At 40.4% G+C, this 23,597-nt stretch overlaps 1 protein-coding gene across 1 annotated transcript in view; it reads left to right on the forward strand.

Annotated features, from left to right (window-relative positions):
• The first annotated feature begins 10,689 nt into the window (after positions 1-10,689).
• The window catches only part of LOC127572017 (protein IWS1 homolog), a 43,259-nt gene continuing 30,351 nt past the window's right edge, over positions 10,690-23,597 (forward strand). Inside the window, exons 1-3 of the mRNA XM_052018817.1 lie at positions 10,690-10,839; positions 18,798-18,913; positions 21,599-21,956. Of these exons, the coding sequence (XP_051874777.1) occupies positions 10,803-10,839; positions 18,798-18,913; positions 21,599-21,956 (511 nt within the window). The 5' untranslated portion in view covers positions 10,690-10,802. The remainder of the gene's footprint in view (positions 10,840-18,797; positions 18,914-21,598; positions 21,957-23,597) is intronic.

A 23,597-nucleotide genomic window follows, 5' to 3' on the forward strand; every position in this document is an offset into this window, starting at 1 on the left:
AGATGCTTTTTAATTGTTATACAAGTATTTTTCTTCTTCACATGAGGCTCATATGCAAACAGAAAACACACATGCAGCCACTCTCAAACCAGTGCTAGTATTACACATCCACACACAAGAGGTATTTAACAAATTGTGCCAGAACTGTTCTTGGAAGGTTTGTGATAGTTTGTGTTGAGTTTGTTAATGTCAGTTTGGGCAATGGCAAGAAGCTACATTTAGTGTCAGCAATAAGGAGAGAAACTATTATTGTTCTCTTACTTGTCCAATGAAGGACGCTGGAATGAGTTTGATGGGTGGCAACAGGATTGGAGCAGCTGTGAAAACTCCACTATTACATATTCTGCCGACTCTCGCTATCTGCATCCAAACCTGAGAATAACCAGTTGAATGAGGTAGCAGCCTGCATCTGTAGAAATTTTTGGCAAGAGTTCTGCAGCATCTTTAAGAGAGAGAGAGAAAGAAAACAGTAAGAAAATGTAAAAAGATAGAAAGGGCAGCAAATCAATGAAAATCTGTGTATTAGCCAGATATAGAACCTTAACTACATCACCAGCCATTCACAAGTTCAAATATCTTCCAATGTCAATGTAACAAAGATTAAAGAAGCTAATTTTCAATGTGTCTACATCCCAATGAGCAGTTGAATAATGACTGCTGGTCTGGGAGATATGCTTATTTCAAAGCAATAAATGAACAGTGTGGACCTGTCCTGATAATGTAATGGGGATGCACCAATTTCACTGATAGCCCTCTGGTATCTAAACTTTGGATCAGATGATCAATGTTTGTGAACTGGCCCTCACTCCCACAAGGAGTAGGAACCTCATCAGCATTTAGGTAAAATCTGAATACCAAACTATTATTTCAATATTTCAATTTGATGGCACCATTTTTTTCCAACACAATTCACTTGAAATCAGCCAAACCAGTACAAAAGATGATGAATTGGACATTCTGATTAAAAGGCTTCTTCTTTGTAATGAACTCACTTTCTGTTGGTTTAATAGTACCATTCCCATACCTCAAGGAGTATCCTTTATTTAAATATTTTATAAAATTAAATAGAATCTAAATTGCTGTTGAATTGCACTGGTTCTTAGAAGGTTTCACATTTGGTAAAATCGAAATAATTTGAACAGTAGTGTAATTTTGACCACCACTTGCACCCAGCTCAGTGTTGTAATTGCACCAAAGTATAAATTTTTGTCCACTAAGTTTAACATTCAGCCTCATGATTTTTCTTCTTTTACTTCAGGTGGTTGTTGAGCATGAACCAGAAATTGATTCATTTGTTAATGAGCACCTCCTCAACAAGGAGGAATTGGACTCAATCCTCAGAGAGGTGAGCTTAGAAACAACTCGAAAAGGAAAATAAAAAGTAATAACAAAACAAATGTAAGAGAGACAGAGGTTTCAACAATATGCATTCACAATTTGAGTCAGGGTAACATAATGGACCAAGGCATTGCCCTTTCAGTCTCTAGAACTAGACAACAGTGTATCAAACTGTTCCTTCACACTGTAGGATTGGATGGGTCAAACACTGTCCTTTCACATTCTGAGATTTGCGCAGGCTTATAACATACCCTGTAAATGTAAAATGAATTTTGTTTAATTAGAGGGAACAACAGTACAAACAGCATCTCATTATAGACAGTAATTGATAGAGAGGGTGGACAGTGTGGGAATGAGGTCTTCTCATTGGTGTCGTTGATGCTGAAGGTAAATGACGGGGACAGGAAGGTTTAGTCTGTGACTAATGCTCATTCTCATTGGGGAGATATAGAGAAAAAAATCACTGTGATTCTGAGATTCCTTTCTCATTTTTTTTTGCATTTACCCTTCTCTTTCATGCAGCTTCTCTGATTCTACCACAGACTTTTCTATGCAATCACACTTTCAGTATACCTCTCCACTTTGATTCTGTGGATCCTGCTCATAACTACTATCTTGGTTTGTGTAAACTGAAAGATATTGTCTCTAAAACAATTACAACAGAGCATATACCTCACACTTCGACTGCAATATTAGCCTGCCTGGCACAAGACTGGCATTCACTATTATATTTTGAGCAGCATGTCAATTGTTCCCAGTGTGGTCTGTGTAGATTCTATCCTGTACGTGTCCTCCTGCCACTTTTTCCTTGTTGAGACATTGGGCTGGCTTTTCCTTGATGCTGACCTGGCATGACCAAATGGTTAGGTGTGCCACATCCAAACTGATATTTGTAACTTTGTTCTTTAATTTTGTCACAGGGCTCGATTGACGGCATCTTACAGTGGGCTCTGCAAAATATCCCCAGGCCCTTGTCTGAGAGCCCTGGCCTTATTCATTAATGGAGGCCTTCTTCCGTAGAGAAGCTGACCTAATCTGATCAGAAAGGTGCGGTGTGCAAGATCTTGTAGGCTGAGAAATATTTGACAGTGAAATATACTGATTAACTGGTTTGACAGTGTGTCACATTCTAGCAAAAACAGATCTATGTCAGTCTCCCAAACCCCTGAACACCAACACTGAATAGGTCACTGCAGAAGGCATTAAGAATGATAGGAACAAATTTCCCTGACCTCCATCTTACCATTACTCAACAGAGTAAAACATAGATCAGGCAGCTAAGTTCCTCAGTTAAGGGCTGAGATGAAAAATTTCTGATGGCACCCAATAAACACTCCGGTAGGTCTCCATTTTCCTTCTTCCCCTGCTGTAAAGATGTTTGGGGCAGCATAACAAGAAAACATAGGCCAGAGCGTACTTGGACTCTGAATCTTATCAGTACAGAAACAGTGCTGTTCACTCTAATGGCCAGACACACAGTTTAATGCTATGGCACTGGATGATTGATGCCTCTGGTGTCTGGGATTGATGTTACTTTATCCAGTAACTAATGGAGAAGAAAGACTAAATGCTGGTATCAAACCAGCAGAATGCAGGAGATCATTGAAGGACATTGCACAGTTTGCATAATGGTCAAAACTGCTACATATCCAGCAGGAAGCAAAGTTCTGGGCAAATGGAAGATGAAATGAGGAATGGACAGAGGGCCAGATATTTTGGAAGCTATTGTCTAAGACAGAGAAAGATAAAATTGACACATGGTGATTTCCAAAAATTCAAAAGATTTTGAAAGGCCTGTGAATTATCAGTACGAGAAGAAAAGGGAAGTTAAAAGAATTTATTTCATACGTAAGTTTATTGGAACATTGGATGCTTTACCTCAAGTGACCTTTGAGGCAGAGATAACAGCATCATCTCAGAGGAAATTGAAGTACTAGAAGACAAAAATTGTGTTGTGTGTTTTAACATGGCAAGCATACAAAGATTGTTTTACAGATGTTATCAAATGAAATCTGATCCCAAGTTACATGAGGCAGATGATCATAAATGTGAACAAACAGGTAGATTTTAAGGATTATCACAAGGGAAAAGTGAGAAGCTAATTGGTGTAGAAGTTTGGGAAAGAAAGTACAGAGAGCCCTATCAGCAATTAAACTCAGGGATGATCAGGACATCAGAATTGGAGGGTAACACAGCTATCAGATTGTTAGGAACAGGTGAAATATAGAGAAAGGCCTTGTTGAACTGGATATTAAGGAAATCAAAGTATGTTGGGTTAATGCAGGAAAGTAACATTGAGGTCAAAGATCAGCCACAAGCTTAACGGCAAAGCTGGCACAAGGGGCTGAATGATCTACTTCTATTTCATATGTCCCAAAAGGTCAATGTCAGCAAGCCTTAGTCTGAGTGAATACATGAGCAGCAAGGTTATAGATGACATGAGAGGCCAACCAACAGTGCAAAGGAATAGTCAGGTGTAAATTTGATGAACTGAAGCAGGGGAGGAGTATAGCTACAGGAAGAGGTATAATTATGCAATCTTAGCGATTCTGCAAAATTAAAAGGAAAACTATTAAAGGATCCAGCAAGAGGAGAACAAACTGATTAGCGAGATTAATAGAATTTCTGTGGTATTTAATTCAGATACTTCCAGCAGTCTTCCTGGATAGGATAGTAATCTGTCCTGCTGTTCCACCCATTCTTGGAATGTGACCTTCTGTAGCACCTAGTCCCACACTGTAACAGGATTAAGCCTGACCCCTTATACCATCCAATCTCAACATGTGAAAGGATAGTATCTGCTTCACTGATTGCCTTGATAATTTCCAAACAATATACTGCAGAAAATATTGAATAAAATAGAAAATACTGAAAGTGCACAGATCAGACAGATTTTGGTCTCACTAATTTCCTTGATCAGCCCAAATTGTAGTTACAATTGTAAGCTGAAAATGTTATATTCTAACTTTTACCCTTTTATCTTTGTCCTGGTATAGGTGCACCTATATTGAAAAGGAAAATAACCAACATTGTTTGACTGGTGTGGGAAATTACCACAGCTCTTGATCAAAGACAAACCATGATTGCACTGTGCTTAGAATTTATTATCCATGCAGTACACAATCCTTTAAAGCGAACTGCATTGGGCTGACGTCTGAAGTATCAAACAGCTGATACTGTGCCTGATAATTCTGAAACACTTTGGTCTGAGGAACCCTGAGAACACGCAGACATACTCAGTTACATCATTAATCTTTGCTCCACTAATGTTGTTATGTACCTTGTTAATCTATAAAATAAAATTCTTCCCTTATTAAAGCAGTATTGATTTTAACATAGAAACACACTTCAAGGAATTTCAGGACATGAAAATGAGACACTGAGACTTCATTTCCTTAATCCTGTCCCTCTAAACTCACGGAAGGGCCTCTGCTGCATCAACCATGATAGGAACATTACCCAGATGGTGATGGTACAAAACCTCAGTGGAAATAATGGGTTTGCATTTATACTACCACCAGGGAGAGAGATAGGTAATGATGCAAGGAAATCATCTTTTAGAATGAAAGAATATTGAACTCAAAGCTCAGTGAGGTTGTTCATTGTTGAGCTCAGGCTGAACGTATAGCTAGAAAGAGAAATGGAGGCAGAGCCAAGGAAGTGGCATTCATGGCAGACACTCAGAAGAAAAGCTTTATATTTCCAAGGTTTGTCTGCATTACCTAAGGTTTAGAAAGCATGGGTCAGACAGGGCTCTGGAGAGTTACGAGGTAGCCAGGAAGGAGCTCAAGAATGAACTTAGGAGATCTAGAAGGGGGCATGAGAGGTCCTTGGCGAGTAGGATCAAAGAAAACCCCAAGGCGCTCTACACATATGTGAAGAATAAGAGGATGACTAGGGTGAGGGTAGGACCGATCAGGGATAAAGGAGGATACATGTGCCTGGAGTCGGAAGAGGTAGGGGAGGTCCTTAATGAATACTTTGCTTCAGTATTCACCAGAGAGAGAGACCTTGACATTTGTGAGGATGGCTTACGACAGGCTGATATGCTAGGGCATGTCAACGCGAGGAAAGAGGATGTGTTGGAACTATTGAAAAACATTAGGATAGGTAAGTCACTGAGGGCGGATGGGATATATCCAAGGTTATTACGGGAAGCTAGGGAAGATATTGCTGCACCTTTGGCGATGATCCTTGCATCTTCACTGGCCACAGGAGTAGTTCCAGATGATTGGAGGGTGGCTAATGTTGTTCCTTTGTTTAAGAAAGGGAGTAGAGATAACCCTGGGAATTGCAGACCAGTGAGTCTTACTTCAGTGGTGGGTAAATTACTGGAGAAGATTCTTAGAGACAGGATTTAGGGCATTTAGGGAAGCAAAGGCTGATTAGGGACAGTCAGCATGGCATTGTAAGGGGCAGGTCGTGCCTCACAAGCCTGATTGAATTCTTTGAGGATATGACAAAGCACGTGATGAAGGTAGAGCAGTGGATGTGGTGTACATAGATTTTAGTAAGGTGTTTGATAAGGTTCCTCATGGAAGGCTTATTTAGAAAGTCACGAGGCATGGGATCCAGGGAAACTTGGCTGTGTGGATTCAGAATTGGCTCGCCCATAGAAGACAGAGGGTGGTGGTGGTGGATGGAGCGTATTCTGCCTGGAGGTCAGTGACCAGTGGTGTTCTGCAGGGATCTATTCTGGGACCCCTGCTCTTTGTGATTTTTATAAATGACTTGGATGAGGATGTGGAAGGGTGGGTTAGTAAGTTTGCTGATGATACAAAGGTTGGTGGTGTTGTCGATAGTGTAGAAGGTTGCTGTAGATTACATCAAGGTATTGATAGAATGCAGAGCTGGGCTGAGAAGTGGCAGATGGAGTTCAACCCGGATAAGTGTGAAGTGATACACTTCGGGAGATCGAATTTGAAGGCAGAATACAAGGTTAATGGCAGGACTCTTAGCAGTGAGGAGGAACAGAAGGATCTTGGGGTCCACGTCCATAGATTCCTCAAGGTTGCCACGCAGGTCAATAGGGTTGTTAAGAAGGCGTATGGAGTGTTGGCCTTAATTAATCGGGGTATTGAGTTCAAGAGCTGCGAGGTGATGTTGCAGCTCTATAGAACTCTGTCAGACCACACTTGGAGTATTGTGTTCAGTTCTGGTCGCCTTATTATAGCAAGGATGTGGAAGCTTTAGAGAGGGTGCAGAGGAGGTTTACCAGGATGTTGCCTGGATTGGAGATCATGTCTTATGAGGATAGGTTGAGCAAGCTAGGGCTTTTGTCTTTTGAGAGAAGGAGGATGAGAGATAACTTGATAGAGGTGTACAAGATGATAAGAGGCATAGATTGAGTGGACAGACAGAGACTTTTTCCCAAGGCGACAATGGCTAACACGAAGGAACGTAATTTTAAGGTGATTGGAGGAAGTATAAGGGGGATGTTTTTTACACAGAGTGGTGGGTGCGTGGAACGCACTACCTGCAGAGGTTGTGGGGGAAAATACATTAGGGACATTTAAGAGACTCTTAGATAGGCACATGAATGATAGAAAAATAGGGAGCTATGTGGGAGGGAAGGGTTAGATAGATCTTAGAGCAGGATAAAATGTCGGCACAACATTGTGAGCCGAAGGGCCTGTACTGTGCTGTAGCGTTTAATGTTCTATATAGCAAAAAGGGATGGAAATGAAACGGATAAGATTTGATCTGGAGTACTATGCTGCAGGTGCCATATATATGCACATTGTTGATGACTGAAATATTTGTGATCTTGTGGGGTAAGTAAGAGATTCATCAGACCAGCATAAGCTGTACGTACATGATGTAGATAGCATAAATAGCTGATTAGTTTAAAAACATGGAACAATGGTTATGATATGAAATTGTTGAACTTGATGTTAGGTTTGGAAGACGGTAAAATGTTTAATTGAAAGACAAGGTGATGTTTTATGAGCTTCTATTAATTTCAGTAGAAATGCAAAAGAGGATGATGTCAGAGTGAAAATAATGTGGAGAATTACAGTTCAAGAGACCAGCAATTTGAGGCTTTACATGTTAACCAAACTTGAGTGTTATGCAATTATCTAGTTTGTGGTTGCTTTCCCCATTGCATCTTGAGCAGAGGATGTTGAAAGGAGTTTATATACCACTTGTTGGTTCACCTAAAATGATTGTTGGGTGTTCTGAGTAGTACGGCAGTAGGAGATAAAAGGGCAGATATTGCATCTCTTGTATTTGAATATGAGGGCGGCAGTGGTGCTAGGAGGAATGGATCCATAGTGCCAGGAAAGGGATAATAACTAGAATGGGCAAGTAAAGAAAACATTAAGATGTGCTTGATGTTGGCACAAACAATGAAGTATGATCTAACTGGAAATTGTTGAAATGGAAAGCAAGTTCAAGAAGAACCCTGTTATTGTTCTGGGAAATGGTAAAGCCATGGGAGCAGAAATGCAGAGATAGGATGGTAAAGCTGGAGTATCCTGCAAGTCATGATGAAAGAGAATTCTTAATTAAGGAAAAAAGATATTTGGAGTTGGTGGACATTGGTCAAGACACACCCACGGGAATGGACCTACAGATGTCGAGGAATGAAGGGAAACAGTTGAACATGGACCTGATGAAGCAGAGAATGTGGAATCCAAGGTTTATGAATTTTTTCCACTTCCTGTGTATTAATGACCAACACTCAATAATAAATTCATAAAGTAGCACAGAAAACAGGCCCTTTGGCCTAACTGATCCATGCCAACCAAGATATCTATCCGAGCTAGTCCCATTTGCCTGTGGTTGGTCCGTAATGCTCTTAACCTTTTCTATTCATGTCCCTGTCTAAATGTACTTTAAACATTGTAACTGTACCCACCTCTGCAGCTTCCGCTGAGAGCTCTGGTGGCATACACCCACCACCCTCTGTATGGGAAAAGTTTCTCCTTGAGTCCCTTTTAAATCTTTCCCCTCTCACTAATCTATGTCCTCCAATTTTAGACTCCCCAACTCTGGGAAAAACACAGTGACCGTCCACCTAATTTATGCCCCTACAAGATTTTGTATACCCTTTGGCATTCTATGCTCCAAGGAAAAAAGTCCCAGCCTATCCAGCCTCTCCTAACTTAAGCCCTCCAGTCCCAGTAATGTCATTGGGAATCTTTTATGCACCCCTTCCAGCTTAATGACAACTTTCCTATAGACAGGCAACCACAACGGTGCACAATACTCCAAATGTGGTCTCACCGACAACTTGTACAGTTGCAACATGACGTCCCAATTCCCGTACTCAGTACCTTGACTGATGAAGACAAGCGTGCCAAACATCTTCTTCACCACCCTGTTCACCTCTGTCGTCACTTTCAGGGAACTATATATACCTGTACCCCTAGGTCTCTCTGTTCTATAACACTTTCCAGGGTTATACCATTCACTGTTTAAATCCTGACCTAGTTTAACTTGTCAAAATGCAACATCTCCCACTTGTCCGAACTAAATTCCATTCGTCATTCTTTGGCCTACTTCCCCAGTTCGTATAGATCCCATTGTAATCTTAAATAACCTTCTTCACCGCCCACTACACCCCCAATTTTGGTGTCATCCGCAAACTTACTAACCATGTCAGCAATATTGTCATGCAAATCATTAATATAGATGACAAACATCAGGTATTGCTATGGGAATTTCTACAAGTACATTGGAGATATTTTGTTCTTTGTTGTGGCCTTCCTCATGTCCGGCCCTCAACCCCTTTTTCCAGGGGTTAAATGAATATTTCTCATTTGTATTTACCATGGAAAAGGTTCTGGAAGCTCAGGAGGTGGACCCAGCATCAATCCCTGTGGCACACCGCTAGTCACAGGTCTCCAATCTGAATAAAAACCTTCCACCCTCTGTCTCCTTCCACCAAGCCAATTTTGTATCCAAGTGGCTAACTCACCCTGGATCCCATGTGAACTATCCATCCAGATTAGCCTACCATGCAGGACCTTATCAAAGGCCTTGCTAAAATCCATTTAGACAATGTTTACCTCCTACCCTTGTCAATCTTCTGTTATCTCCGCAAAAAACTTAAGTCAAATTTGTGAGGCATGATTTACCATGCACAAAGCCATGCTGACTATTCCTTATCAGTCACAACCTTTCCAATTGTTGGTAAACCTTGGTTCTCAGAAGCCCCTCCAATAACTTTGGTTTGTAGTTCCCTGGCTTTTTCTTGCAGCCCTTCTTAAATAAAGGCAGAACATTTGCCATCTTCCAGTCTTCCGGTATCTCATCCATGATTAAAGATGATGGAAAATTCTCCGCCAGGGCCTCTGCAATTTCTTTCCTAGCTTCCCACAATGTCCTAGGATACACTTGATGAGACCCCATGGATTTATCCACCTTAATATACTTTAAGACTGAAGACACTTCCTCTGTCTTAATGAGGATATTTTCCAATAAGTCACTAGTCATTTCCCTTAATTCTTTAGCTTCCATGACGTTCTCCACAATGAGATGTGATCCATAAAAGAATTGCCATAATGCAGAAACAACCTATTTGAACTGTGTCAGCAAAGGAAAAGTTGATGGGTTTCATTTATTTTTTCAATTTTTCTTTTTTTTTGTTGATCATTGCTAGCAAGGTGAGCATTTATTGACAGTGAGACGCTGGTCATGAACCGCTGAATTGTAATGCTGCAGGCTGTCTGGTATATAATTTAGAGTTGATCTTATGTATGATGATATCCTCATGCACTTGCTGGTCCCTCTAGGTGGTAGACATTACGGGCAAACAGCCTCTGACCTGCTCTTGTGGCCATAATGTTTATGTAGCTGGTTCACTTGAATTCCTGATCAATGGATCAATGAGGATGTTGATAGTCAGCACTCAATGATGACAATGTCATTGAATGTCAAGGGTAATGGTTAGATTCACCCAATGAAATGAAATAGAGGAAAACCTGTTATATCCTCCAGTTCCAATGAAAAACTATTGATTGGAAGCATTGTTTCACTCTCCATGGACGTTTTCCGACACGCCGACCATGTCCTACATTAACAGTTTCTAGCACAGTCTTCTTACATCCTTAATGTTTTACTTGACAATACTGACAATTCCAGGAAGTACAAAAAAAAATAAAAGTACAAATAAAAGTACAAAAAACTTTGTTGGTTCACCTGAAAGAAGAATTTGGTTCCCTAAATGGTGTGACAGAAGGTGAAAGGGAAGGTATTGCCCCCTCGCATGTCCCACACATCTACATCCCCAGCGCCTCCCTCATGAGCGCCGGCACTTGATGAGTCTGCGCATGCTCTCATTTGAGCGTCCGCAGCCGGCGATGACCACGTGCTCAGCGACCTCCGAACCTTCACGCATGCGCAGTATGTCGGGGTATGTAGGCCGGAGCAGCGGTTACCATTTTGCAAATATACACGGGGTTCTGGGTGTGTGGGGTTGGGACTGAATTAAAGCGGGCTGACACCTGCCCGTGGCCATGGATTTGGAGGATGAGTACTACCCAGACGGAGAGGGTAAGAGTTGAGTGGGCGTGGGGGATATATCATTGGGTGCTGGGCTACTGGGAATGCGGAACCCTGGCTCCAGGCCCCTTGTGCTTGGATCGGAGTCTGTCCTGCTCAGAGATCCCCGCAACCACAGCTTACGTTGGCCCGATGGTTACCACTGCCCCCCCCCTCCCCCCGAGCGCACAAACACGTCAGTCATCAGTAATGTAGACACAAGAGTGCAGATGCTGGCATCTGGAGCAGCCCACAAACTGCTGGAGGAACTCGATCCGAAACGTCGACCATCCCTTTGCCTCCACAGATGCTGCTTAACCCGCTGAGCTCCTCCAGCGATTTGTTTTTTTGCTTCAATCATCAGGAGTCTGTATTTCGACATAACAATTCACTAATAATTGAAATTGGTCAAGCCACATAACTGAATATCAGAACAAATGACTGGAAGCGTGATTTGTGTACCAGGTTTAAGATGAGTCAAAAAAAAGGAAGATGTTCAGGGAATGGATTGTAAATCATGAGGTCCAGACTACTGAAAGGATATCTATTGATTGAAAAGTGAAAGAACAATATGCAAATTCAGAACTTGCACAGGGCATTAGTGAGACTGCATCTAGAGTAATGAGTATAGTATTGGCCCCCTATTTAAGGAAATGTATTAATGCATGGGAAGCATTTCAGAGTGTTTTTCTTAGACTGGTTCCTAGAATGGTGAACTTCCATAACTCAAAATTCTTGTAATCTCCTAGGTTCTATATAATCATAAAGTTGTCAGGGCATCTGCTTCTGGGTCAGATGGTTCTATGTCACAGGATTGATCCGTACACTTAATGTAGTATAGGCTGATATTTTAATGGAGTAGAGTGATGTCTTTTGGATTAATTGGTTAACTGTGGCTGTGTCTGCCTGCTCAGCTGGAGACAACAACGAACTAAAAGCAAAATAGTGCAGATGTATTTCCAAATCAAAAGCAACTTGGAAGTTCTCACCAGGTTGTTCAGTAACTGTACAGACAGAAACAAGTCCATTTCAGGTTAATTACTTTTCCAGAGCAAAGTGTTAAATAGATTGGATTGACAGTGAAATTGTCAGTGTTCGTCATTCATATCTTTGAATTGGGCCTGAGACTTCCATTTTTATAAACATTAGCATATCCCCAGTTGCTTGGTTGCAAACTTGGGCTTGCGTGTGTTTGTGTGAACTGATCTTTACATTGCAGGCTCCACTTGATTGATGTCAGCTATAGAACATAAAGTGTTGAGGCAGGCACAGGAGGTTATGCAAATACACAATCGAGACTGCAGCCTAAAAGTTTCAAGGTTTGCAAGCTTGGAAAAACTCCAAGTACCTTTAGAGTATATATGTACAGTCAAGCACAGAAATTCAGAAGCTGCTGTTAGTGATTTCCTGATCTCCACAGGAAGAGTTGGTTTGGAACCTTCCAAAGAAAAAAAATTCAGAAGTCAATGATCTGATACAAAGAGTTGCAAACAATTCTTGCTGTTTTTAAAAAAAAATGAAAATGTTAACCTTTGTTGTTGAATGAGTGAGTTGACTATTGTTGGGCAGACAAGTGGACCATGGACTTGGAGGAGTGGACCATGGTATTGTGGAAGGGAAGATCAACAAATTTGTAAATTGGTTTATTATTGTAACATGTGCTGAGGTACAGTGAAAAACTTTATTTCGCATGCCATCCATACAGATTGTTTCTTCACATCAAGTACATTGAGGTAGTTCAAAGGAAAAGCAATAACAAAATGCAGAATAAAGTGTTACAGTTACAGAGAAAATGCAATGCAGGTAGACAATAAGGTGCAAGGCCATGACGGTAGATTGTGAGGTCAAGAGTCCATCTTATCGTACAGGAGGTCTGTTCAATAGTTTTATGACAGTAGGATAGAAATTGTCCTTGAGCCCGGTGGTATGTGCTTTCAGGCTTTTCAACTTCTGCCCAATTAGGGTGAGGGGGGTGGTGGTAGAAGAGAGAATGTCAGGGGTGGGTGGGGTCATTGATTATGCTGGCTGCTTTACCAAGGCAGCGAGAAGTATAGACAGAGGCCATGGAGGAGAGGCTGGTTTCAGTGATGTGCTGAGCTGTGTCCACAACTCTGTCATTTCTTCGGTCTCGGGCAGAGCAGTTGCTATACCAAGCTGATAACCAACGAATAACTATTTGAATGTAGAAGTAGTTGTAAAACTAGTTGTACATGTAAAACTACTTGGATGGTACTGTTCAAAGATGAGTACAGGATTTTTTTCTGTCTTGACCACCTGATTGCTGTTTGCCAGATCTTTCCTTTGTCCAAATTGGCTATAATGTTTCATATCTTACTTTAAAAAAAGTACATAATTGGATCTGAGGTGTTTTAAGATGTACTAAATTCTTGAAAGGAGGTTTATGTAGATTCTTTTTTGTCTAACCCTTTCTACTGAAAACTGCCTTGTAAATGTAACTGTTAGTTGGGTCTGAACTGAAGTATCTTCCCCTAGTGAGGAATCCAAACTTTCTAGATTTTTTAACTGACAAACAGTCTGGCTTATAAGCTCTCAGATATGCTTATGAACTCAGCCACAAGTTGGGTTTGAGTTTTCCATTAATAAATATGTCATTTTAGTTTGATTTTGAATCCAGAACTCCATTTGTTATTAAACAACTTACAAGTTCTTGTGCGAGTCCTCACTGATTTGGATCATCCTGTCAATTGGCCACAACAGCCTCTTTAAGTCAAGCAATTTTTTTACAGAGGAAAATTGTCCTGAGTGGGCTCAGAGATTCTAGTACAGATTAAAATCATTTTTAAGGTACAAAATCGACTCTTTAAAAACAATCATGGATTATAAGGGATTGTAAATTTTTGTGTCATGTAGTCAGTGATTTATTCAGTGGTCTGGACCTAGGGATGATTAAATCATTCAGGATCTTGTTACTTAAAACACAATCATATATGCAACCTCAGAAGAGGTACATGCAAAGAATTCTGAATAGAAGTTGTAGCCAGTGGCTTCCTCGAAGGACCAGGTTCATTGATATTTACTGTAAAGATATTAATTACAGATAAAACAGCTAGATATTTCTGAATAAATTATTGGGTTCCATTCCCTAATGTGTAGTTAGTCACTATTAAGATACATACAATTACTTGTTACTGTTGATTATGTGCAACAAAGAATTGAAGTATGGTATTTATACAAAGTACCAGTGGTGGCATCAGAGGATTGGATGCGTCAGTGAAGTATGCTCAGTAGTAGTACAATATTAAGCATTTTGTGGATTGTCAAATAAGACTTGGCACTGAGTCACATGAGAGATTGGGTTAAATGGCCAAGAGCTTGGTCAAAGAGCCATGTGTTAAGTTAAGTCTTTTTTAAAAAAAGGAAAGAGAAATGGTTGATTTTAGGATGCCACAATGGCATAACCAGCTGAGCTGCTGCCTTGCAGCTCCAGCAACCCAGGTTCAATTCTGACTTTCAGTGCTGCCTGTGTGGAGTTTGCACGTTCTCTCTGTGACTATGTTGGTTTCCTCTGGGTGCTCCAATTCCCTGATGCATTCCAAAAATGTGTGGGTTAGCTTAATCAGCCACTCTAAGTTCCCCCTAATGTGATGGCATGGACTCAATGGGCCTGCTTCCAAGCTCTACCTCTCTTTGACTCGCTATGTGAGAGAGGTTTAGGGAGGGTATTCCAGAGCTTTGGGACTTAATAGCTGAAGGCAAGTGACCAGTAGTGGAGCAATTAAATTTGGGCATGATCTCGTGAAAGAATTAAAGGAGCATTGATATATCAGAGGGATATACAACTAGAGGAGATTACAAAGATGGGGAAGGGTAAGGCCATGGAGCAATTTCAAAAACGGAGATGAAACTTATCACTGATGCCCAGATCCTGAAATTAAATTTAAACAAAAAAGAACCTAAAAGCAAATGTGTATGACTCTTTGAAGGTGACATGAACTGATGAGAGAATGGTTGATGTAGCATATGGGATCCTGGGCTTCATAAATAGAAGCATAGAATACAAAACACGGAGCTTTTGTTTATTTTTATAAGTCAATGATTTAGAGTTAAATGTGGGGGGGATTGATAACAAATTTAGCAGATGATACCAAAGGAGCTGGCATGGTTGGTGGTGACAGGAAAACTTTACATCGCAAGTATAGTTATCTAGTCATATGGTCAGAAAAATGACAAATGGAATTTTATGCAAAGAGCTGTGAGGGAATGCACTTGTTGAAATTTTACAAGACGCTACAATACAATAAATTCTATAATACAGTAAATAGATGGGTATTGAATGGTGTGAAAGAACAAAGGAGCATTGAAGTGTCCATTCACAGATTGTGGGCAAGGTGATTTTAAAAAAAGGCACACAGGTTGCCTTGTTTTAGCCAAGGCATGGAATATGAGAGTAGAAGGGTTATTGCTGGAAATGTACACAACACTAGTGGCTTGAGTACTGCACACAGTTCTAATCACAACATTATAAGAAAGATGTACTTCTCTTGGCAAGGCCAGAGAAGAGATTTACAAGGACCAGGGTTGGAAAATTCTGCCAGCAGGAAAAGACTGGATAAGCTAAGGTCGATACCCTTGGAACAGTGGCAGCTGAGGCGAGACATAACTGAATGTAGAAAATCATGAGGTGTCTAAATAGTGTTGATAGGAAGGACCTCTTTTCCTTGGTAGAGAAGTCATAAACTAGAGGGCATACATTTAAATTAATTTATAAAAGAGTAAGAGGAGAGACGAGGAAAACCATTTTCACCTTGATGACAGTGACGCTGCAAGTAGTTCAGCTGTCAGACACATTCAGCTGCCTGGGTTTGATTCTGACCTTCAGCGCTGTCTTTGTGGAATTAACATTCTCCCCATGACCACGTGGCTCTAGTTTCCTCCACATCCCAAAGATCTACTGGTTGTTAGGTGAATTGCCTACAGTAAATTAACCCTAGTGGAGGTGGGTGGTAACATAGGGAAGAAGTCAATGTGAGAAAGAATAGGTTACAGGGAAGAAAGTAGAGGGAAAGGATTGATCCAAGAGCTGGGATAGACATGATGGGTTGAATGGCTTCCTTCTACCTTGCATGGGAATATGGGTGTTAGGGGTCTGAAACCTACTGCCTGAAGATATGATAGAGGCCAAAACCCTTATCATTTTTAAACAGTACATGGATGTGTATCTGAAAAGCTGTGACTTGCGGGTTTATACACCTAGCGCTGGAAGCTGAGATTAGGTGGGTAGCTCGTTTTTGACTGGCACAGACACTGCTGAATGGTAAATTTCCTGTAATTTTTTTGATTCTAATCCTTATATTACACTGGTCTGGCTGCAGTTGGAGTATTATGTTCAATTCTGATCATCCACTTTGAGAAGAATGTGAAGGTCTGAAAGTGAGTACAGAAAATATTTACTCAAATGGTTCCAGGGATGATAGATTTCTACTGGATAAACAGTGTTTTAACATTCTTTCATCTGTATTGAATATTGATTTACAACCTCATCCTATTACTGCAATTTTTGGGTTACCAATGATGGAATCTCGCCATTTGTCTGTTTCTACTTGTCGTACGATCGCCTTTGTCACATTAATGGCCAAGCGATCCATTTTGTTCAAATGAAAGGATCCAATGCCTCCCACCACTTTTTAGTGGTTTTCTCAAACTATAGCATGTTTAAACTTAGAAAAAATTAGGAGTGGTACTGTTGATCCTTCGCTTAAATTTGAGGAAGTTTGGAGTCCATTTATTCAATATTTCCATATGATATAAGCTGAACTTTTTCAGATCCCTCTCAATAACCCTTGAATGCAGAGGAGCGGAGTTGACGACATAGTAATGTTTCTTTTTCTTTTTAATTGAAGAAATATTAGTCCAGTTATTTTTTGAAGTTTTTGGGTTTCTTTTGGTTTATTATCAATATTTGTTTTGATTTGGGGGTCCTTTCATATAATTAGATTTCATTTCTTTTCAATCTTTTCTTTTGTATTTGTTCACTTAATAAGAGAACAGGAGGTCTAGATTACTTTTTTTTTACTCCTTGTGATTATATATTTTAACTGTTATGATTGCTATCCTGATCTCTTAGCACCATATGTATAATTACTAATGTTATATATATTATTTTGTACTAATTTGAAAATTAATAAAAAGATTGAAAAAGAAAGAAAGAACAGTGTTTATTCTCCTTGGAGCTAAGAAAGCTGAAAGGGAATTTGATGGAAATGCACAAGAGAGAATAGATAGGTAAATAGAGGGTAACTGAATCCATTAGTTAGTTACCCAACTAGTATTTAGATGTTTCAAAGTCAAAGGAAAAATTTTTACCCAGTTATGATCTAGTACAAGAGTGATGGAAACAGTAAATCAGAGCTTTCAAGGAGGAATTAACAATAAAGGGAAATAATTTGCAGAAAAAGAGTAGGAAAACTGAATTGCTGTATAGAACTGGCACAGACTTATTGGGTGATTGACCTTCAGCATCACAAAGGTTTTTTTAATCATTAGCATAGCTAGGGGATTGGTTTACATGCAGGAACAATTTGGGATATTTCACACTGGCAGGCTGTACCTAATGGAGTTCCTCGGGGATCTCTGCTTAGGCCTTTTTTCTTAATATCTATGTCAGTGGCTTGGATGAAGGGAACATCTGTAATATATCCAAGTTTGTTGTCAATACAAAGATAGGTGGAAAAGTAAGTTGTGAGAAGAGCACCAAATCAGCAAAGGGAAATAGATTAAGTGAGTGGGCAAAAATAAACCAGATAGATTATAAAGGGAAGCATGAGATTATGTATTTTGGTAGAATAGGAAAGCAGACCGTTAATTTAGATTTTGTGGGACTATAAAATGTTGTTCAGATCTGTCTGGGTTTTTCCATCCCAGAAATACAAAATTGTCATGTAAAGGTGAGCAAATAGTTAGTAAAGCTAATGGAATGTTGGGATAGAGTATGTGAATAAGGAAGTCTCACTGCAACTTTACAGGACTTTGGTGCGATCACACTTGGAGAATTGCACGTATTTTTCGGCTGCTTAATTTAGTGAAGAACATACTTGCCTTGAAGGCAATGCAGAGGAGGTTTATTAGATTGATTTGAGTTTGTCTTATGATTGTGGAGATTGGGACTACACTCTGGATTTTAGAAGAATGAAACAAAGCTCTCACTGAAACGGAAAATTCTGAGGTGGTTTAACGTGGTGTATGCTGTGATGATCTGTTACCTGGTGGGCGAATAAAGAATCAGGGGCAAAATCTCAGATTAAGAGATCAGGCATTTAAAACAAATTTGAGAGAGAATTATCTTCTCTGAGGTTTGTGAAACTGAAATTTTCAGTTTGAGAGGAATGTAGATGCTGAGATGCTCAAGTATGTCTAAGTTTGATATAAAAGCAATTGATGCTTCAGGCAATCAGGCAGAAAAGTGGAGCCAAGTCCCAAGTTTGGATCAGCCATTATGTTTATTGAATAGAGGAATAGATTCTATTCCTGCTTCTTTTCCTTGTGTTCTGATTTGGAAATAAGTTGTCAGTATTAAATTGTTGCAAGGACAAAATCTTGGGTGGAGCTTCTTATCAATCAGCACTGGGAGTACCTTCACAATGGAGGCTGCTCACTTCCATCTTCTCGCTAAATCCTAGCCTTGCCAGCAACGTTCAGGCAGTTAACAATGCTCATTAAATTCCCATTTGTCCACATAAATGATGCCATGATATTATTTGAAGTGCAGGAAGTTCGTTTGTTTGTTTTGTAATTTTTTTACGACCATGGTATAGTCACAAGGCAGTTGGCACATTATGTTCAGCAAGAGCTGGTTCACCCTTCACATGTTCAATAGATCACAGGGAAAGAATGAATCTTGTTACCTCAGGGCATCCCAAAATGTGTATGCAACCAATAGAGTAGTTTTGGCTATATGGAATTTGGGTGGTAGTGTGCTATGGTGGTAGTAACTGTTAATTTACTTTCAATAGATGATGGTGGAGCAACGCCAGTACAGGATGAACATAATTCAGGCTCAGATGATCAGGAAGACTCAACTGAACAATGTGCAGCATCTGAAGGCAGCAGTGTAGGCCATCACACTGAGGTGAGAGACTTGCCATCCTGATCCGATCACACTCTACTCCAGCACTGTCGTCATCATAAGCAATGCACAAATGCTAGAGGAACTCAGTGGTTCAGGCAGTATCTATGGAGGGAGATGAACAGTCGACGTTTTGGGTCGAGACCTGTCATCAGAACTGGAATGAAAGAGGGGAGAAAGCCAGTATAAAAAGGTGGGGGGAAGGAGTAGAGTAAGAGCTGGCAGGTGATAGGTGGATCCAGGTGAAAGGGGGTTGATAGGCAGGTGAGGGGGGAGGAAGTGGGAATGATATAAGAAGCTGGGAGGTGATAGATGGAAGTGGCAAAGGGCTGAAGAAGATGGAATCTGATAGGAGAGGACAGTGGACCATGGAATAAAGGGAAGGAGGTGAGGAGGGGAACGGTGGGTGGGGGGGGGGGGGGGGGAGAAGAATATGTGGGTGATGAGCAAATCGAGAGGGCAGGGGAGGGGAAAGAGATGGGGTGATAGAGCCAGTAGGATAAGGGTACAGAGGGGAACAGAGGGGAGTGGTTCCCGGAAGTTGGAGAAGTCTATGTTCATGCCATCAGGTTGGAGACTACAAAGGCAGAATATGAGGTGTTGTTCCTCTAATCTGCATCTAGCCTCCACTTGGCAGTAGAGGAGACCATGGACAGACATGTCAGTATGGGAAGTGAAATTAAAATGGCTGGCCACCAGGAGATCCTGGCTGGTTCGGCAGACAGAGCGAAGGTGCTTGACAAAGCAATTTCCCCCAATCTGCATCGGTTCTCACCGGGGCCGCACCAGGAGCAATGGATGCAATAAATGACACCGATTGATTCACACCTGAAGAGGTGTAGTGGCAGGTATAACACTTAGTGCAGTTGCAGGGATAAGTGCCTGGAGGGAGATCAGTTGGGGGCGGGGGGGTGCGATGGGGTGAGGGCAGATGAACGGGAAATAGAAGAGATACGGGTGAGGGCTGCATCAATAGCAGTGGGGGAGGAAACCCCATTGTCTGGAAAAACTAGGACATCTTGGATATCCTGGAGTGAAAAGCCTCATCACGAGAACAAATGTGACAGAGACAGAGGAACTGAGAGAAGGGAATAGCATCCTTGCAAGTGACAGGGTGGGAAAAGATGTAGTCAAGTTTATGTGGGAGTCAGTGGGTTTGTAGAAGATGTCAATGGATAATCTGTCTCTGAGATTGTTGTCATCTTCACACTTGCTCTTGAACATACAAATACGCAAATTATAAGCATGAATTGACTACTCGGCCCCTCAAACTTGTTCTGCCATTAAGTAAGATCGTGGTGAACTGATTGACACTAAGTTTACAATGAGCACAGACTTGAGCAGATCTGGCATGCAATGTGTTTAGCTGTGCCTCTCAAAATCTTTCTAGACTACTTTGACTGTACTTTGACCTTGCAGTGTCTGATTTTGGATGAGGAGAGCGTAACAGTCACCTAGTCTGTGCTTGGTCTCACCAATTTAGAGGAAGTGATATTGAAAGCATTGAATACAATAAACGGGGTTAGAGGAGGTGTCTCCTAATACTTATCTTTCCTGGCTCTGCATCTATCTTTGTCTAGTTCGATCTCTGAGCATTCCTTTGGAATGTTTTGTTCTGCAAAGCACACTATTTTGAATTTGGAAAGCTTGTACTTTGGTCTTGACGTGTGTGTACAGCCCATTGGGTTAAAAATGACAAAATAAAGCTGTGAGCATGGAACATGTATATTAGAAGAGAAATTTTTGCTGCTGGTAAAGGCATTACCTGCTGTACTGTGTGGATCAACCATGCTTAACCTTCTTCCCATTACCAATATTCTCATCTTAATTTTGAAACTTAAGAAGGAAGTATTCCTACAATTCTATGGGGATTTTTTTTGTTTAAAGTTTGGTATCTAAGGAAGAATATATTTGTTTTGGATGGTTTGAGTAGGATTGTTTTTATGTATTTATGGGGAAAAGTGATTGTATTCAAATATATAAGGTGCTGAAAATGATTTACAAATTAGATTCTGAGAGGCTGTTTCATCATAGCAGAAAATCTAGAACTCGAGTGTATGGAGTTTCAGGGCGAGGTGTCGACTTGTTAGGACAGAGTACTAATTTCCTTTATGGAAGATTAAAATTCTTTGAATTTTCTATGTCTGAAGGCAATAGATATTAAGTTGTTAGGTATATTTAAGACTCTCATTTTTGAGCGTCAGAGGAATCTAGATATTGGGCAGGAGAGTGAGCAAGTAGTAATTAGCTAGTGTCTTATGAGAGGGCAAGCTTGCAAAACTGGCTCATTTCTTATTTTTATTCCTGTATTCCTGTTCATGACATTCACCTTTGTTATGCCTTCAATCTTTTCCAGCCTTTTACCCTGCCCTCCCACATTCCCTTGTCCTCCAGCTCTGTTCTTTAGTGTATTTCCACCCATCCTCTTATCTCACCAATGATTGCAGTATATTAATCTCTAGAGCAAACACCTCTTGTTTCTACCTTTACAAGTCTAACCAAAATTCATTGCTTCAACAAAGCTTTGACGTTGTTCTTCATAATATTCCCTCTGATTTCTTTCCCCTGTCCCCTTGTTCCTTGTATTTGTGTGTTTTTTTTTCAGCCTCTGAAATAGCATATAGTAATTCTGTTAATGGATTTTTAAAACCCCAGTTATTGCAAGCTTTCATTTTGCTCATGTTTCAGGACGAAAGCCACAAGGAAGATCAGAGTGATGCAGAAGACAGTGATGGTCCTGGCCGCCCACAAAGCAGAGAGGAAAATAATGTTAGCTCTGATTCTGAGAGTGAAAATATCAAGAAAGTTCGCAGCATTGAACCATCAGATGATGAAGCAGGTAGTGATAAAGAGAATCATTTCACAAATGAAGGAAGTGGAGGAGAGCGTGAAGGGAGCCACGATCAAATGAATGACACAGACAGTGAAAAGGATGCAAAGGTGTCACCTGAACATCATGAGAGCAGAGCAGCCAGTGATAATGACAGTCCTCGCCCTCTCAGGGCTTCCAACAGTGACGATGAGCAAGAGGAGAATGAAAAAACAGGTACTTCTATTGTTTAAATTATTGCTGAAAATGGAGAATACATTCTCTTCCTTCTACAGAACATCTTAAGGCCTGGATGTCTCCTTCATGTCATGGTAACCTAAATTATATCCTGTGCATCCTGAGCAGATTCCATAGCATGTGCACCAGTCCCTTATTATTTGAACTCCTCTGATGTGGTGATTTAATCTAACAATCTATTACATTTACTTACTGTCATCTTGTTTCAACAGAAAAAGAGACAAATTAATAAATACAGTAGTTATGCTAAAAATCTTATCACATAAATAGAATACCTGCAAATTATATTTTTACTTTAAGTATGTTGTACCCAATATCTATTAGCTCAGCTGATATTTCTCAAAGCTAATTCTATCTTTTCTAAGTCCATAGTGCTTGACTCGCCCCCGTAGTATCGTATAGTTACTATTCATATTAAATTAACTTAATTCTTGAATATTTATGCACTTCAGAAGCACAAGGTATGCTAACATAAATCTCAAAGGTATTCTCTTGTAGCCTTGCGATGTATTTTCAGATCTTTGTTGACCAGCCTAAATCCATATGGTCACAGGATTTATGTTTGAATATTTTATTTTGTCCCTGGATCTAAGGTAGGTAAAGCTGTGACCTGTGGAATCACATTGATTAGGCTTGATATTTGATTTGTACCTCTGCGTTGGAGAGAAATAAAAGTGCTCATTGTCAATCCTAATAGCGTTCTTGTAAAGTATCTCATTATGTTCAATAAGGATAGTATTGGGCTCCACAGTGATGTACTCCATGCTTGCGTAATGAGCCCATCTGTAGAGGACTCACTTGGGTGAGGCATTGATATTGCCCCCTATTTTAAAATGTTAGCAATTCTGCTGTAGCTTTGCATGTGTTTAGTTTTGAGCATGATATCATTTTCACAGCTGGTTTGAAATTTAAAGTAGGACCTTTCTTGCAATTAGCTTGGGATGAAATGCTGCTTGCATTAGTTCATGTTGTGGTGATGATCAGTGGTTTGGGTGTTTGGTGCTCAGCCCTGCTGAGTCTGGAATAAAGCAGCACACAAGTGGAGGCTTGGGAGCAGTCTTACGCATGACGTCGCGTGCTGATGTGGTCTCACTTGGGACATGAGATGCAATTAAAGTTTTTGGCATAAATATGATATTTCCTGTAGTTTGTTCATGGGGTCCCTCAAGTACTTTGGAGCACAAAGCTATTCTTGGTCAATTGGAGATGAGCTACTCTTGCATTTTTTGAAGTGCAAAGATGAGTATAGTTTATATTTGTTTTGTCCCTCTGATTTCCTCTTGTGTCCCAGATATATTAGCATAGCAGTCTCTCAGAAGGATTCTTTTTTTGTTTTCAATTTTAGCCTGAGGCACTGAATAACTAACAGAATCTCATTTCTTGTAAGGGGTGCAGGTTATTCTTTGGTGAATGAACATAGGGTTTGGTACTGAGTTTTCAGACCAGAATAATCATAGCTCAGTATTCACTCTGTACTAACAGATCTCAGACAGGACAGGAATAATGACATTAGAATTCTTGAAGGGTCCAGCTCTTCTTGTTCTTGACCACTATCCTTTGCACCCCATTGGAAAGTACATATATGGATGTCAGACAAGACAATTAGCCTTATTTCTAATG

This window comes from Pristis pectinata, chromosome 6 (genome assembly GCF_009764475.1).
Source record: "Pristis pectinata isolate sPriPec2 chromosome 6, sPriPec2.1.pri, whole genome shotgun sequence".
Taxonomy (NCBI): domain Eukaryota; kingdom Metazoa; phylum Chordata; class Chondrichthyes; order Rhinopristiformes; family Pristidae; genus Pristis; species Pristis pectinata.